The following is a 14,884-nucleotide window of genomic DNA, read 5'->3' as shown; positions in this document are numbered from 1 at the left end:
AACAGTTGTCAATTAGTGATAATTAACAAAGGTTAGTACACAAAATGATATTAATGTACCGTCTTGTTCCTGAGATATGTGCTCAAACCATTCATTATACATTGTCTCGCGTAGTGGCGGATTGAAGAATTTTGTTATCCTAGGGGCGAGATGAAACGTGCATATACCACATTGGCAAAATTTTGAGGCATTTTGTCAAGCATATTGTCCTCATAAAATTTGCGCTCATGGAGAATAACAAAGGACTTTTGGACAATTTATTGTGTAACGTTAGTGGTGAGCGGGGGCAATTGCATGCATTGGCTCCTATAGTCCTATGTGGATCCGTCAATAGCCTCATATACAAGATGACCCAAACACAATTGGTGCCAAACTCTCTAACCCTTAGCGGTGGTGAGGTCATAAAATGGGTGACCCCAGCACCACTCTAGTCTCTTGCTAGTAATCTTTAAACCTAAGGGGTGAGTTTCTAGCTCCATGTCATCAACAATCCACAAATCAAGTGTGTACGTATTTTCATAGAGTTGTTAACTTCTCCCGCCTTTTCTTGTTACAAGCGATATTGGAGAGGCGAACATGGAACACAAAGTGTCAAGTAGATGCTCTTTTTGACCTCTTCAAATTTTTTTTTTTTTTTTTTTTTTTTTTTTTTTTTTTTTTTTTTATCATTGTAAGGGAAGTCATTTTTTTTCTTTTTCTTTTCTTTCAATTGAGAACTCCCTTTCCAATTGCATCCAGGATTGGTTTTGAAAAACTGTGATTTGGCTGGATCAAACTCATCTTCACCGATATAGATAGAATTGCAAGAGATCATTTGTCAAAGAGTAAACTCTTTGACTGCCTCCATGCAGTAGCTGATAAATCTTACCAGATAACACTGTTTTAGCCAACTTAGCCTCACCCATGTCGTTCATGGTTTTCATATTTCGTAACACAAATGGAATGCAAAATCCCAAAGTATAAATGCAAATAGTTGTACACAAAAAATCCTAATACATTTCATTTGAAGTACTGTGAAACAAAAGCCTAAAAGTAGTTTTATTGGAAGTACTTCCAATATGCCAGAAGCTCTGGCCAAACAGGGCCTCAAAACAACCCAATAAACATAACAGGAGAAAAAAATGTGAATTTGCGACTTTATTCGAATAACATAAAACCATCCTCACTTCTTCAGGAGCAATGAACTGCATTGTGCCATTATCTTTGAAGCTCTTGTGATCGAATCAGTCATATAGAAATTCTCGATAGCAGTCCCAAATGGGGTCGAATCCACCTTCTGAGTGGACTCAGGCTTAATCGATGATGGAAAGGTAGCTGGCTCTCTCTCGTCTACTTGCAAAATGTTTGGTGCCACTGTCCTAATCCGCGATCGGATGGCCCCAAGTGTATCATATGGCAGCCGTACACCTGCCACCTCAGATAGAGCCCGAATAATCTTCCAGTCATCCCTGGCATCACCGACAGTCGGAACTGCAGGTACTGTTTGCTGAGAGCACCCTTCAGTGTTTACATATGTCCCTTCCTTTTCACTGAATGCTGCCGCAGGAAGGATGACATTAGCACGATACACACCCTGGTCCCCATGATGCCCTTGATAAACCACAAATGCATCACTTGGAACCTTCTCCAAACTGATATCATCAGCGCCCATCAGGTAAACAAACTTTGCAGACTCGATGCTGTTTCCAGATTCTGGCACAAGTCCAAGGTCAAGTGCTGCAGCCTGGGCGGCTTTGAGAAGCAGTACATTGAATCCATTCCAATCAGGCCTTACAACATTAGCGTATTTTCCAATGGCTTCAACAGCAGAAAAAATTGCATCCTTGTCTTTCCTCTCAAAGACCCCAGCACCGACAATGATAGCAGGGTTTTTGGCATTTGCGAGGACTGAGGAAAATGGGTGACGACGCTCAGCAATTTCTTGAAGTGTCTGAGGGCCTGTGCCAAGATGCTCATGTTCGTAGTTGAAATCAGCTGGAGGGCCAACATACCCAACCTTGGCATGGGTAGCTTGCACAGTCTTCCGGATTCTAGCATTTACGATAGCAGCTTCTACCCTTGGCTGGTAAATATAATATGACAGTATGAATTAAAACACAAAACACAATGAATCCACTGATGATCAAAGACCCCCACTAGTCCCTACCTATCCATCCACTAATCCTTAGCATGTCATACAAACGTGTAAGAGGCAGGTGGAAATCACTTAAACTGGACCGCAAAAATTATGATTAGATGACCATAAACATACCTGGGTACCAACCAACAGAAAAGCATCTGCTTTCTCCAGACCAGCGATGCTAGTATTCAGAATATATCCAGATCGAAGATCAGCGTCACAGTTTGAACCATTTGCTTCACACCAGACATTGTTTGACCCCATTTTATTTAAGAAGTCCTTCAGTGCCATCATGGACTCAGCATCAGATAGCTGGCCAGCAACCCCAACAATCTCCTCTGGTTTAACTTGATGAGCCATCTCGGCAACTACAGCGAGGGCATCCCGCCAGCTCACAGGCTTAAAGCGCCCATCAGCACCACGAATCATAGGGTCATTTAACCTCTGCCTCTTCAGACCATCATAACAGAAACGAGTCTTGTCTGATATCCATTCTTCATTTATGTCCTGCACGAGGTAGTAAGCAAATACATTATACAAAGGAAGTATTACTATAAAAGGGTGGATGATAACACCCGTATGTTTTACAATTCAGTGTCTATTAATATGTGGCATATGTGGTGCTAGAGCGCTCAAGTAGACTGGCAAATTTTATGACGTGCTTGTAATTAACATCCAATAGGAACTCAAATGGTGTTAAAGAAGAATTCAATAACATGGGGTAACTTGCAGATTTAAAAAGCATCAACACTCATCAACACTGATGGCAAACTTAAAAGCAAAATATATGGACTCACGACAGTTGAGATAGGTTCAGAACAACTGAGACCGAATCAAAACATGACAGGAGCAGGCATTCAAGGTTAACACTAAAAGACCGGACTAGGATAAATTTCTTGACTCGAACATAAGATTAGGTTGCAATTAAAGTGTTTTGGGTAGTCCAAATGTAGCTCCTATGAATCATCAGGACTCAAGAAGACAATTAGTCAAAAGATCAAAAACATGAAGTTCATGGCTGAGAAGTAGGCCTGTCACTAACAGTCAGGTCAATCAACCAACCCACAAACAAACAAACAAACAAACAAAAAGACAAGGCCAACTCTGCTTTTTGGACCGCCGATCTGAAAAAGTGCAACCAATTGAAATCTCCAATAGTGCAAAGAGCACAGGCTCCTAGTGAACAACTACATTACAATTAGAATAAAATTGCAGAGAAAGAACCATCTCTCAAATACAGAAGCAAACCCTCTTACAATTACATGCTCAAAACTCACTGTATTACTTTCCACCAAAATAATCCGATACTAGCCATCACAGATCTTCTCAGTAACATACCCTCGTCCCACCCATAAATATATGCATACTGAGGCAAATATATAGTACAAAACAGATGGTTAACGCTAACACAAGTGTTAACACTCCAGTTAGTGATAATCCATGCTAGCACCAGTGACTTAGGTGGGGCTTTTGGCCTCCAACATCCATCTCCTATCCGCCCTAGACAAGACCAGCACTACACCCATTAATCAAGTTAATAAGGACAATAGCTCCTGAACATCCAGAGCATTCAAATTCCAATGAAACCCAAATTTCTCGCCGAAAGGAAGATGACAGGAACTAAAGCACGCCTATCATGGAAAAGAAATGAGAGTAATGATCTGTACAGTCTAGGAATAGAAAGGCATATGCAGAGAAAGAATTATCTCTAACAAATGCAAACCCTCTCACAGAGATAATCACATTCTCAAATTCATCGTATTAGTTTCCACCAAAATAACCCAGATAATAGACATCACACAACTTCTCAATACCATACCCTCCTCCCACCCAAAAACATATGCTATGTCTAGTACAAAAACAGATGGTTAATGCTAACACAAGTGTTAACACTCCAGTGAGTGGTAAACCACGCTAACACCTATGCCTTAGGCGGTACTTTCGGCCTCCAACATCCATCTCCCCCATCCACCCTGGACAAGACCAGCACTACACCCATTGACCAAGTTAATAAGGACAACAGCTCCCGAACATCCTGAGCATTCAAATTCCTATGAAACCCAAAATTCTCGCTCAAAGGAAGATGACAGGAACTAAAGCACATGGAAAAGATATGAGAATGATGATCTGTACAGTCTAGGAAAAGAAAGACATATGCATTAAACCCCACCCACCTCTCTTATCAAAACCTCACCCTTTCCCCATTACCCACTGAAACTGACAGCAAGAATAAAACAAATTAATGCCTTGAATAATGTCTTCCCATGAGCTTTTCTGGAGCCTAGTGACAATATTTAAGTCCCAAACATCTACATGCAGCCCATATTGAAGTCCCCAAAGAGTTGAGGCCCCTTTGTTTGAGATGTTTATCCTTAATTTTCACCTTCTCATTCACCCTTCACAACAATCGAGCTTTAGGGCCCAACCCCTCCATTGAGCCTCACATTTGGAGAGCCCCAATCTTCTTATGGAACCCACTGTTTTATACGGTTTTCAAGGTGAAGGGTGAGGGGCCACTTAGTACTACGGTCTAGTGGTATTCCTCTTCACTTGTAAGTGAAAGGTCTTAGGTTCGATTCTCACCAAAGGCGAATTTGAACCAAATTATTGCAAGCCTAATTTGAGGCTTAGCCCACTCCCCCACCCCCTTAGTGTAGATAGTATCGTTTGTTCATAAAATAAAATAAAAAGGTGAAGGATGAGGGAAGCAAGTGACGTTTGACTTGTCAACTTCCAGATGAATAAAACAAACGATCCAATTAACAGGAATAAAAGAAATAATTAATGATTCATCAATTATCAGAACTGTTTTATCTCAGCTACCTTGGCACTTGAATTTATACATATTTGAGAAATTAAAAATGACTAATATCAGCCCTTACATCATACGTTAAAAATCTTAGTCTATGCAAGTTGTAAGTTTTGAAGTTTAGTGTAATCATCATTGGCATATATTAGTAATGCAGAAACCTAGTCTCAGAGATAACAATCATCAAAAGTAGTCTAATAAAATCTACCTCATTTAATCGTGGGACAATGCGCAAGACCTCTGGACCTCGGCTATCAATTCGAATGTTGGATCCAACAGCATCAGTAACATCAATGGTCTCTGTTCCCTTTAATTCCCAATTTCGAGCTTTAAATGCAAACGGTTTTGAGGTTAGGGCTCCCACTGGACAGATATCTATCACATTTCCGGAAAGCTCACTTGTCATAAGTTTTTCGACGTAAGTCCCAATTTCCTCTCCGCTGCCACGACCTAACATGCCAAGGTCCTGAACCCCCGCAACCTCAGTTGCAAATCTGACACACCTGTTCAACCAAACGCACTTTCAATATCAGAAGCTTGCAACTACAAATAAAAAAAGAGCTCTATCCAAGTCGATGAATGATGCAACTGTTTTCTGATATATCAAAAATTTATTATAAGAAGGTGATAAACTTAAACCCTATCAACGATGTGATGTACGTTGTTAATTTGAAAACTTACTCTACCTAGAGAAAACATCATGGACTACATGATTTCCGAATGTCATAACTCACTGTCAGATGCAATACACTAGGGATAGACTAGCAACTCTTAGAAATTGTGTACATTTAAAGGTAAAACTACGACAATATTTAGCATCACCAAAAATACACTAACACCAAACAACAAAAAGATCAATCATTCAGTAACTCACTGTCGAATGCAATAGACTAGGGATACACTAACAACTCTTACAGATTGTGTACTTTTAGAGGTAAAACTGCGACAATATTTAGCATCACTAAAAATACATAACACCAAACAACAAATAGATCGATCATTCAGTAACTCACTGTCGAACACAAAACACTACGGATAGACTACCAACACTTAGAGATTGTGTACTTTTAGAGGTAAAACTATGACAATATTTAGCATCACTAAAAAAATGTGTATTTTTTTAGAATAAAAAAGATTACACTAGAAGAAAATTTTACCAAAAAATCATACAGTTCACTAGAACTGTAGTGAATATTTGGTGTATAAGAAGAGGTAATGCTGGATTCTGACCTTGTACATTGAATACACCGAGTCATTACAGTCTTCACCAAAGGACCAAGATTCTTATCAACTACGGATCTCTTCACCTCAGTAAAACGGCCGCGATCAGATCCAAATGCCATAGACTGATCCTGCAGATCACATTCTCCTCCCTGATCGCAAATTGGACAATCCAAGGGATGATTCATCAGCAGAAACTCCATCACCCCTTCTCGAGCCTTCTTTGCTATTGGTGTATCGGTCTTAATTTTCATGCCTAAGAAGAAACTTTTGTCAAAAAATCATAACTTTATGCACAAAAAGATAAAGTAAAATTTAATTCTACTGTAACCACAACCAAATTATGCCATAGCCAAACAATGTATTGCTCAACTAACAAAATATCATATCAAAATCAAAATGTTACTGTGAATCCAAAAACAATAATCAGAACCTCGCAAAATTGTGCACTACCGAAAATCCTAATGTGAAATAGAATCATAATTCACAATTCTACGGAGGAAACATGTAACCCCAATGGTCAATTAAGTTATACACTAAAGAGATTAGGAATTCGACAAACAGAAAACCCCGAAAGAAAGTCCGAAAATCGGAACTTTGAAGCAACAAACAGCTAACTCAAGCTGAAAAAGGAGGTTAGAGGGGAACCTAACCAGGCATGGCAGGCATGGCACAGGAGGCGACGGGCTTCGGGGACTTCTCAACCTCAACAAGGCACATACGGCAGTTACCGGCAATCGACAACCGGCTATGGTAGCAGAATCTAGGGATGTCAACGCCGGCGACCTCACAGGCCTGCAACACAGTAAATCCCTTGGGGATTTTGACGGGGTATCCATCGACAAAGACCTCGATGGCATCTTCGGGATTCGGGAAGTGGACACGGGCCCCGCCCACAGGGGTTCGAGGAGGGAGATCCGCGGGGGGGTCGGGCTGGGCCGCCGCCGCTGATTGGTCGGCGTTCTGGAGCTCCGGCGTGGTTGAGACCGCCCTGTGGAAGGAGAAGAAGGGTCTGGGGTTCTGAGAGCTGAGGAGCCTTGACGATGTGGGCCTCAGGGCCCTCGAAGCAAGCGATCCCAACCCCATTGCTGTCGATGATAGCTCGCACTCGCAATGTGTTCGATTTTGCTGCTTTCAGAAGCTCTGTGAGCTATATGAAGACGGAGAGAAAATTGGAAATGGAAGGTGTGGTCGTTGCGTTGCGACGTTGGAAGTGGAAACTCTTTCCCAAATTGATTAACGAAAGAAGAGGCCCATTGAGAGCCCATTTGTTTTGTAGAACCCAAAGGAGGCATACGCACTTTACTTGCACGGAAATTCCATACAAGGCAACAGAAGAATCTAGCGGTTGGATAAAGAATTTTTAGCATGTGTATTCAATTGGAATTTTGAGAGATTTTAATTATTTTAATGAATTTAGGAGGATTTAATCAGGATTTTAAATGATTATCTGAATTTCAATGTGTATTCTATTAGGATTTTAACATGGTTTATTAAAATTCATAGAAATCTAAGTGTATTCAATTAAGAGTTTAAAGAAGTTTATAACAATCTAGGTGTATTCAATTAAAATTTGATTTTAAATAATTTGAAAAGGTTGAGGAACTAGAGGGAATTGAAGAGATTTTTTAGTGTATTTTATGCATCTACAAATCTCACATCTCGTATAAGATTTTGAATTAATTGAATTAAAATTTGGTGCATTTTGATCCAAGTCCAAAATATTCAGCTTTTTTCAAATTAAGTCCAAAACATGTGAGGTAGATTATAAACAAAAACCTATTATACAGATAGATAAACAAAAGTATTGTCTACCTTCATATATACCTATGATATAGGAAGGCAAATACTTTATACCTAGGAAGCAAATATACTCTACAAACTACGAGCAAAAACCTCTGGTAGAGGTTGATAAACATTTAATTTGAGATGAATTATCAAAAACAAGTGATATAGGTAGATAAGTTACTATTAATCTATAATACATAGAGTATATAATAGGGTAGATTGATTAAAATAAATAAATAAATAAATAATCCTATAATACAGGTAGATAAAACACCAACGAAACCAAGTGTGACATCTGGATCACTTTCCCACGCCATACCTTGCATATGAGCCACACCGTTTGCTTCACTTTAACCATGATTAAGGAAAAGGATCATCTTCGAATCCCTTTCCATCTGAGCCTACTGACCACATAATCCTGACCCTTGAAATTTGATCCAATGGTTAAAAATAGGGGGTCCCATTAAAAGTTATAATAACTTTAAACGTTGGATTAAATTTCAAAGGCCATGATTAAAACGGACACAAGAAATTAAATGCAAAAAAGGTCATGCATCATTCAAAACAGCACCCAGGTAAAAGAATCATCATCAAATTATTGTAGAGCAGCAAGTACTATGATAATATGAACGAGTTTCTCTCAAAAAAGTCTTTGTGCAATCATCTGCAACTCATGGTGGAGCAACATTGTAGCCTTCCATGCTGCAATAACTTTAAGCATAAATGGGGATGATACTCTCACTTGATGCCCAGCAGCAGACGCAATACTCACCTTCTCATCCTTCATAATCACCCCAAAATCACCCAACCTATAATTCATACGAGAGAGTTTTAAGTTATTAACGAATTAGTTCAAATCCTATAATTATGGAATCATGTCCAACTATTAATCCTAAAGTTAAGGAATTATGTGTATTTACATATATAATAATTTATAATTAAGGAATCCCGTCTAACTATTAATCCTAAAGTTGAGGATAGCAACATTGTTGATGAGCAGACTCAATATGGTGAGGATGGCCCTGGAGATGCAGAGGATGGCGGTGATGGTAATGGAGGCGAGACACAACATGATATTATCGAGAGTTCGACCTCAGATAAGGATGATTCGTAGTGCCTTCACTTCCTACATGCACTAGTTTGTTGCATAGATGTTGTGTGTTAAGTTAGGTGCCTGAGGGCTTTTTTGTGTATAGATCTTTACGACATTGCACCATTTATTTTGATGTTAAGTGCTAAGTATTTGCACTATCATTTATGAATGCTTGGCTATGTTCGAATAGATCCTCTGTTTGGATACAACCCATGACTTGAGTATAATTGAATGAATACACTTTGAAGATGTTTGTTTACTTGCATAGTCTTGTTGACATATGCTTAGACTTTATTTCATGTTGAAAGCATTGATGTTAAAGCTTCGAACTCGAGTATGCGGTGTCATTTGAGTTGAGGTTTTGAGTTACAATTTTATTAGGTCGGGGTGAAACCAAGTGTTTCGGTGCTAGGAATGTAAAAACGTTTGGATGAAGTTGTCTGAATCACCTTTTTATTAAGTTCGTGCCAAATGGCATTCCTTACAAAGGATGTCAATTGGTTATAGTTCAACACTTATATAATGTGAGTCTACCTGTAATAGTACTTTATGTGATCAGTGTTCCATGGATGGCTAAGGGTCTTGCCATTGGAACTTTTGAGCTTGTAGGAGCCAGGGCAACTGATGCCAACAACTTCAAATGGTTCATCCCTATTTAGACTGAGTGTGCCTTCGCTCGGGACTCTGTCACATAGTAGTCTTTTCTTCAATACCCAGTTCCCCATTTTGAAAGAGCGAGGTTTGACCGTAGAGTCATAGTAGTTGGAGACACGCTGCTTGTAAATGATGTTCCTCAAGTAAGCTTGGTCCCTGTGTTCCTCGACTAGATCTAAGTTAAGGGTGAGTTGTTTGTCATTTTCACTTTGCATGTAGTTCTTAACTCGGTATGTTGCTTGCTCAAACTTAACTGAGACAACTGCCTCTATACCAAAGGCAAGTGAGAATGGAGTTTCTCATGTTGAAGTCTGATACGAAGTTCGATATGACCAAAGAACCTAGGGTATAAGTTATGGCCAACAACATTTAGCCTTGTCCAAGCTGGTTTTCAAGGTGCGCTTGATTATCTTGTTGATGGCCTCAACTTGTCCATTAGCCTGGGGATGAGCTGGGGGGGGCGAAACATAAGTTTATGTTGAACTTAGAGCAGAAAATCCTGAACTTCTTGTTGTCAAACTGTCGTCTATTGTCAGTGACAATTGTATTGGGAATGCCGAATTAGCAAATGATGCTCTTCCATAAGAAGGCTTCTATCTTTGCCTCAATAATGGTTACCAAGCATTTTACTACGGCCCACTTTGTGAAGTAGTCAACTGCAACGATCGCATAACGACTTGCCCTTCCCCACAAGCATTAGGCCAAGGGTCAATGGCTGATCATAGGAGTGAGATGCTCAGAAAGGGAATGAGGAATAGTTGCATAGCTTTGACATTTATCACATAAGCGAGATATTTTGATGGCATCTTGGTGAAATGTTGGCCAATAATATCCCTGGCGAAAAGCCTTGTGTGCTAGGGACTGAGATCTAGCATGATCTCGACATACTCCTTCATGTATCTCTCGAATGATAATTTCCCCCTCAGCAGATGTAAGACACCTTAAGTATTGCAGGGTAAAACCTCGCTTGTAGAGTTGGTCATTAATGATCATGTAGCGGGGAGACTTATATCGAATTTGCTTAGCTGTAAATTTATCATCTAAGGGATGCCATGAGCAAGGAATTTATAAATCAGGGTGATCCAATTATCCCCCTGTTGTAAGTTGCATACTTCCATGGTAATGGTGCTTGGTGCTACCAACAACTCGACATGAATGTTTCTTCCAACCTCGTCTTCCATTGTAGAGGCAAGGCAAGCCAAAGCGAGCTAAGGCATCTGCATGACTATTTGCTACTCGAGGGACTTGGGTGATTCAGATAGGGGTGTACCACCAATGATAGAATATATCACGTTCACCTGGCGTTGGTTACGGTTATCCTTTGGAGTGTGAAGAAGAAATTGATCAATTTTCTCTTCGCGTGCCAAACCTTCAATGTGGTCACAAAGGGTGATACACTTCTCGCTGTCATGGTCATTATACTCGTGGTAACAGCAAAATTTGCTCGTGTTCTTCGTGGACTTATAATCTAGCTGCCTAGGCTTTGGCTTTGGTATCAAGTGGGTAAATAGTTGGGCATGTGGCATTTAAAGGTGTGTATATCTCATACCTGGGGTAGGGTCTGTCTTAACCTACACTTGGCCTATTGCATTGACTGCCTGAGGGCTGGCATTATTGTAGCGATACCCTTAGTTATCGTGATAGTGTCTCATACTCTTCTTACTAAAATGAAACTGTTGAGGATGGAAATATTTTTCTTGCCTTGAGATTGATATGTGTGTTTTTCCGGTAACGCGCTAGGTAAGGCAAGGGGAGATGCAACAGCTGTTTGGAAGGTCGAGGTTTTCTAACTTGGTTGGATCTGGCTCCTATATCCCACTTGTTGATAAGGGATAGCCATGGGGGGTTTCCTTTGATATGTCATTGCCTTGGCGAATGCAGGGTTGTAAGCCTGTGCCATTACCTCAGAGTAAGTCTTCCAAGTGTTGGCATTAATCATGTACTTGAAGAAACAATCACGTAGACCTGTCGTGAAGGCCTTAAGGGCAGTCTTGTCATCTACCTTAACGCAATAAGAATACTCATAGCTAAAGTGGCTCACATACTCACGTAGTGACTTGCCTGGCTTCTGCAAATAGTGTACAAGTCATCTGCAGAATGCAAGCAATTGGTTTGGAAAATGTGTTGAGAAACAAACAATTTCTTCAGCTCCTCAAGGAAATCTACCGTCTCAGGTGGAATGCGCCAATACCAGTTCAGAGCTCCACCAAAGAGGGTGGAGCGGAAGAGAAGACATCGTTCTTCATTAGTATGCATCTGGTATGCCATAGTGGACTCAAAGAGGTTAAAGTGTTCAATCGGATCCTCCTTTCCGATATATAGTTGTAAGCCCAGCTTTTACTTTGTCTTTGCTTGGAGATGCGTGTCAAGGAACCTTCTTGTAAGAGGGTCGGTCCTTGGTTGGTTCCAATCAGGTATCTTGCCTTGATGTTCGGCCTTCAACTTGTTTATTTCCTCAAGAAGTTGCAGGACAATAGGGTCCTGAGTGGAGTCATGTACTACTGGAGCCTTCCTAATTAAGTTTTCATTTTGGAAGTAGGGAAGTTTGATCAATGGCATCTGGTCTTTCCTTGGATTCACCATACTGGTTTTTAAGGCATGTATGTCAGAAGACCTCCGAGTCCTCTATACCTTCATATTCCTCTAGGACTTGTCGTTCCTTCCTTGGATTGGTAGCTAGCCTGGGTCGTGGTAGAAGACCGAGTCTTTCAAAAACCCTTGGGTCATTGATCTTTAAGCTTATGTGGATGGGGTTCTCTCGATGTTGCCTCAGGAAGTCTTGACAGTCACGATAAACAGTTTTCGATCATTCCACTCCCTCTGCAAGGAGGTGCCTCCTTCTGCAAGGAAGTGTCTCCCTCCACTTCTCTTGCTTCGGGTTGAAGTAACTGGGTTGAAAGAAGTCTCACGTTGATCAACACATTCATGAGTAACTCGCTCCTCATTAGGAATATCCATGTTGAAGACCGGTGACTCTCCGTGTTGCGGGGTACCTAGGTGATGGTTGACGTTCCTAAGGACAATGGGCTCGTGTGACTGAGTATGCCTGACCTTATGGAGCATTTTGAAAAGCTTCTTATACTGCTCATGAAGGATTTCATTATTCATTGCTCTCTTGTTGTTCCGAGCCTCCAACTCTTCGACTTTAGTTTGAAGAGCAAACTTCTTTCGTTCTTTCCTTCTCTACCTCACACTAGGCAGAAAGGGAGTGTCATTCTGTGTGATGTGGCTTCCTTCGCTCCCCACGTTGGAGATGGATGCCTGGTCAAATGAGAGTGTACGAACGATGGAAACGAACTTGACAAAGCTGAAGAAAGTAGGAATGAAGTGTCTTTTCCCAAAAACAGCGCTAAATGTTGATGCACAAAATCAATGAGACTTTGGAACAATATAAAATGTCAAGTTTGTAACCTTCGCTCGGTTGCTCCGGTCACTTGGTAAGGATAATACGTAAATAGATAAATATAAGGAAGCAAACATAAGATGTACATGGTTCACCCTAAGTCTGACTACGTCCACGGAGTAGATGAGTTCTCATTAATAGTAAAGGGTTTACATAAATACATAAGTTTAAGTATAACTATCATCATTGGGTTCTAATGACTAGTTTAAATATAATAATGACATTAGAGATTAATTGTAGGAGAATGGCCTCCTTTTATAGTTGAGGAGACAGCTTCTGTCCGCAGTTGATGTGAGACTCTATGAGCTTTATTCTAACGTTGACATATGTCATGTGTGATTGGTCTCCTGATTGGAGGGAAACTCTTGTGCTTTGACAGCGGTGCCTCAGCATGAACCCCTCAGTAGGTCCTTGAAGGTATGACGTTGACCGGTGCTTGATAGTTTCGAGATTGGTCAAGTATGGTGCAAACAAAATTTAATCCAACAGTCATATGATTTCGGATTTTGGTGATTTTTAGTAAACATGATCTTTGAGGTAAGATATAACAGATAGACGGTTGAATTGTTGAAATACATTATGAAGCAGGCCCAACAAAAAATTGTGTCAAAAAGTGTGTCAAAAACATGTGTTCTTGGATCCTAACCAATATATGTATATATGTATATGTGTGTATAATACATACAGGGAGGCCTTCTTAAGCAGCATCACTTTTTACTATTTCATGAAAAGGGATCACAAGTGGGCCCAACCATGAACGGAATCCGAAGATCAGAATTGTTCAACTTTCAGGATCTTATTCAACCATAGTCCTTACTAACAATTTTAGATTCCAATGATTTTTGGATGATTCTTAGATGGGGATTTAAAAACTAAACAATTTGGACTACTGAACTTCATTGTGGATTGTTTGGACAATGGTATGCCTTTCAACTACTCATCCTAAGTGATCCCCTTTAAGAAATGGGTCCTAATCCTATACATAGATACACACACGCGCACACACATTTATCATATGGATATTTAAAGGGAGTTTTAATGAAAAGGGCTTGGACCAACAAATATTTAACAAAAAAACTATCTCAAAATGTTATTCAACCAAAATGGCTCAAAGTTTAATAAAAACCATCCAAAACTAAGTGTCCACCAACACCGCAACGCCATAACCCTCGCCAAGAACGACAACGACAATAGCAAGACAGGGGATCGGAAATTGGATCCGATGAAATCAGGCGTTGAATCGTAGTGATTTTGATTACCTTGTGAGTGTTCTGTTTGTGTCTAAGAGTCTGCATGTAAACTGTTTGATGAAATGCCTGCATTGTTGTAGACATTAGTTTTTGGTACTGTTGTGAAATGTCGAAAACCTTTGCTTAATTCAGTGTTTGTTTGGTATGGATTTGTTGTAAAAGGATTAAAGGTTGCAGGATTGCTTGTCTTTGACCCGCAGATATTACAAGGTCTTCTGTTTAAATTCACCTTGTTGTACTCTTTTTTTATTAATTGTCAGCAACCTCAACCCAGCACAAAACCGCCATAATAACTCACTGTCTTCCTATCAAATCGAATTCCCCCATTGTAAAAACAACCAAATCAAAGTTGAAAAAGGAAGCATTCATCGGAACAAAGCCGCCGAAACAAGTTCAAAGAAGTTTAATGGCAGAAACTGACGAAAAAGTTTCTGAAAAAAAAAAAACCAAAACATAAAATGGTTTCTAGAGAACCCAAAACATAACACTGTTTCTGGAAAAAAAAAAAAAAATCAGATACAGTGTTTGTTTTGTCTGTGTACAAACA

General features: G+C 40.0%; 1 protein-coding gene across 1 annotated transcript; it reads right to left on the bottom strand.

The window, feature by feature from the left end:
- Positions 1–880: 880 nt before the first annotated feature.
- Positions 881–7,437, bottom strand: LOC137739350 (NADH dehydrogenase [ubiquinone] iron-sulfur protein 1, mitochondrial). The gene is made up of 5 exons (XM_068478909.2): positions 6,803–7,437; positions 6,159–6,405; positions 5,137–5,431; positions 2,252–2,626; positions 881–2,062 (listed from the first exon to the last, which is right to left on the bottom strand). The coding sequence occupies exons 1-5, from the start codon at positions 7,233–7,235 to the stop codon at positions 1,163–1,165; spliced, it is 2,250 nt and encodes a 749-aa protein (XP_068335010.2). The 5' UTR covers positions 7,236–7,437; the 3' UTR covers positions 881–1,162.
- Between the last annotated feature and the right edge of the window lie 7,447 nt (positions 7,438–14,884).

The sequence above is a fragment of the Pyrus communis genome, chromosome 9, assembly GCF_041283825.1.
Source record: "Pyrus communis isolate YQ-2024b chromosome 9, ASM4128382v1, whole genome shotgun sequence".
NCBI classification, from domain to species: domain Eukaryota; kingdom Viridiplantae; phylum Streptophyta; class Magnoliopsida; order Rosales; family Rosaceae; genus Pyrus; species Pyrus communis.
Note: the sequence above shows the minus strand (reverse complement) of the source record. Positions and strands in the feature narration are given on the sequence as shown.

Bases quoted from the DNA above. Each gene is read 5' to 3' on its own strand.
- LOC137739350 (XM_068478909.2), bottom strand. From the start codon at position 7,235: ATGGGGTTGGGATCGCTTGCTTCGAGGGCCCTGAGGCCCACATCGTCA. The intron at 6,406-6,802 runs GTTAGGTTCCCC...GTTTCTTCTTAG, and splicing joins TGCCATGCCTGCCATGCCTG to GCATGAAAATTAAGACCGAT. The intron at 2,063-2,251 runs GTATGTTTATGG...TATATTTACCAG, and splicing joins TTCTGTTGGTTGGTACCCAG to CCAAGGGTAGAAGCTGCTAT.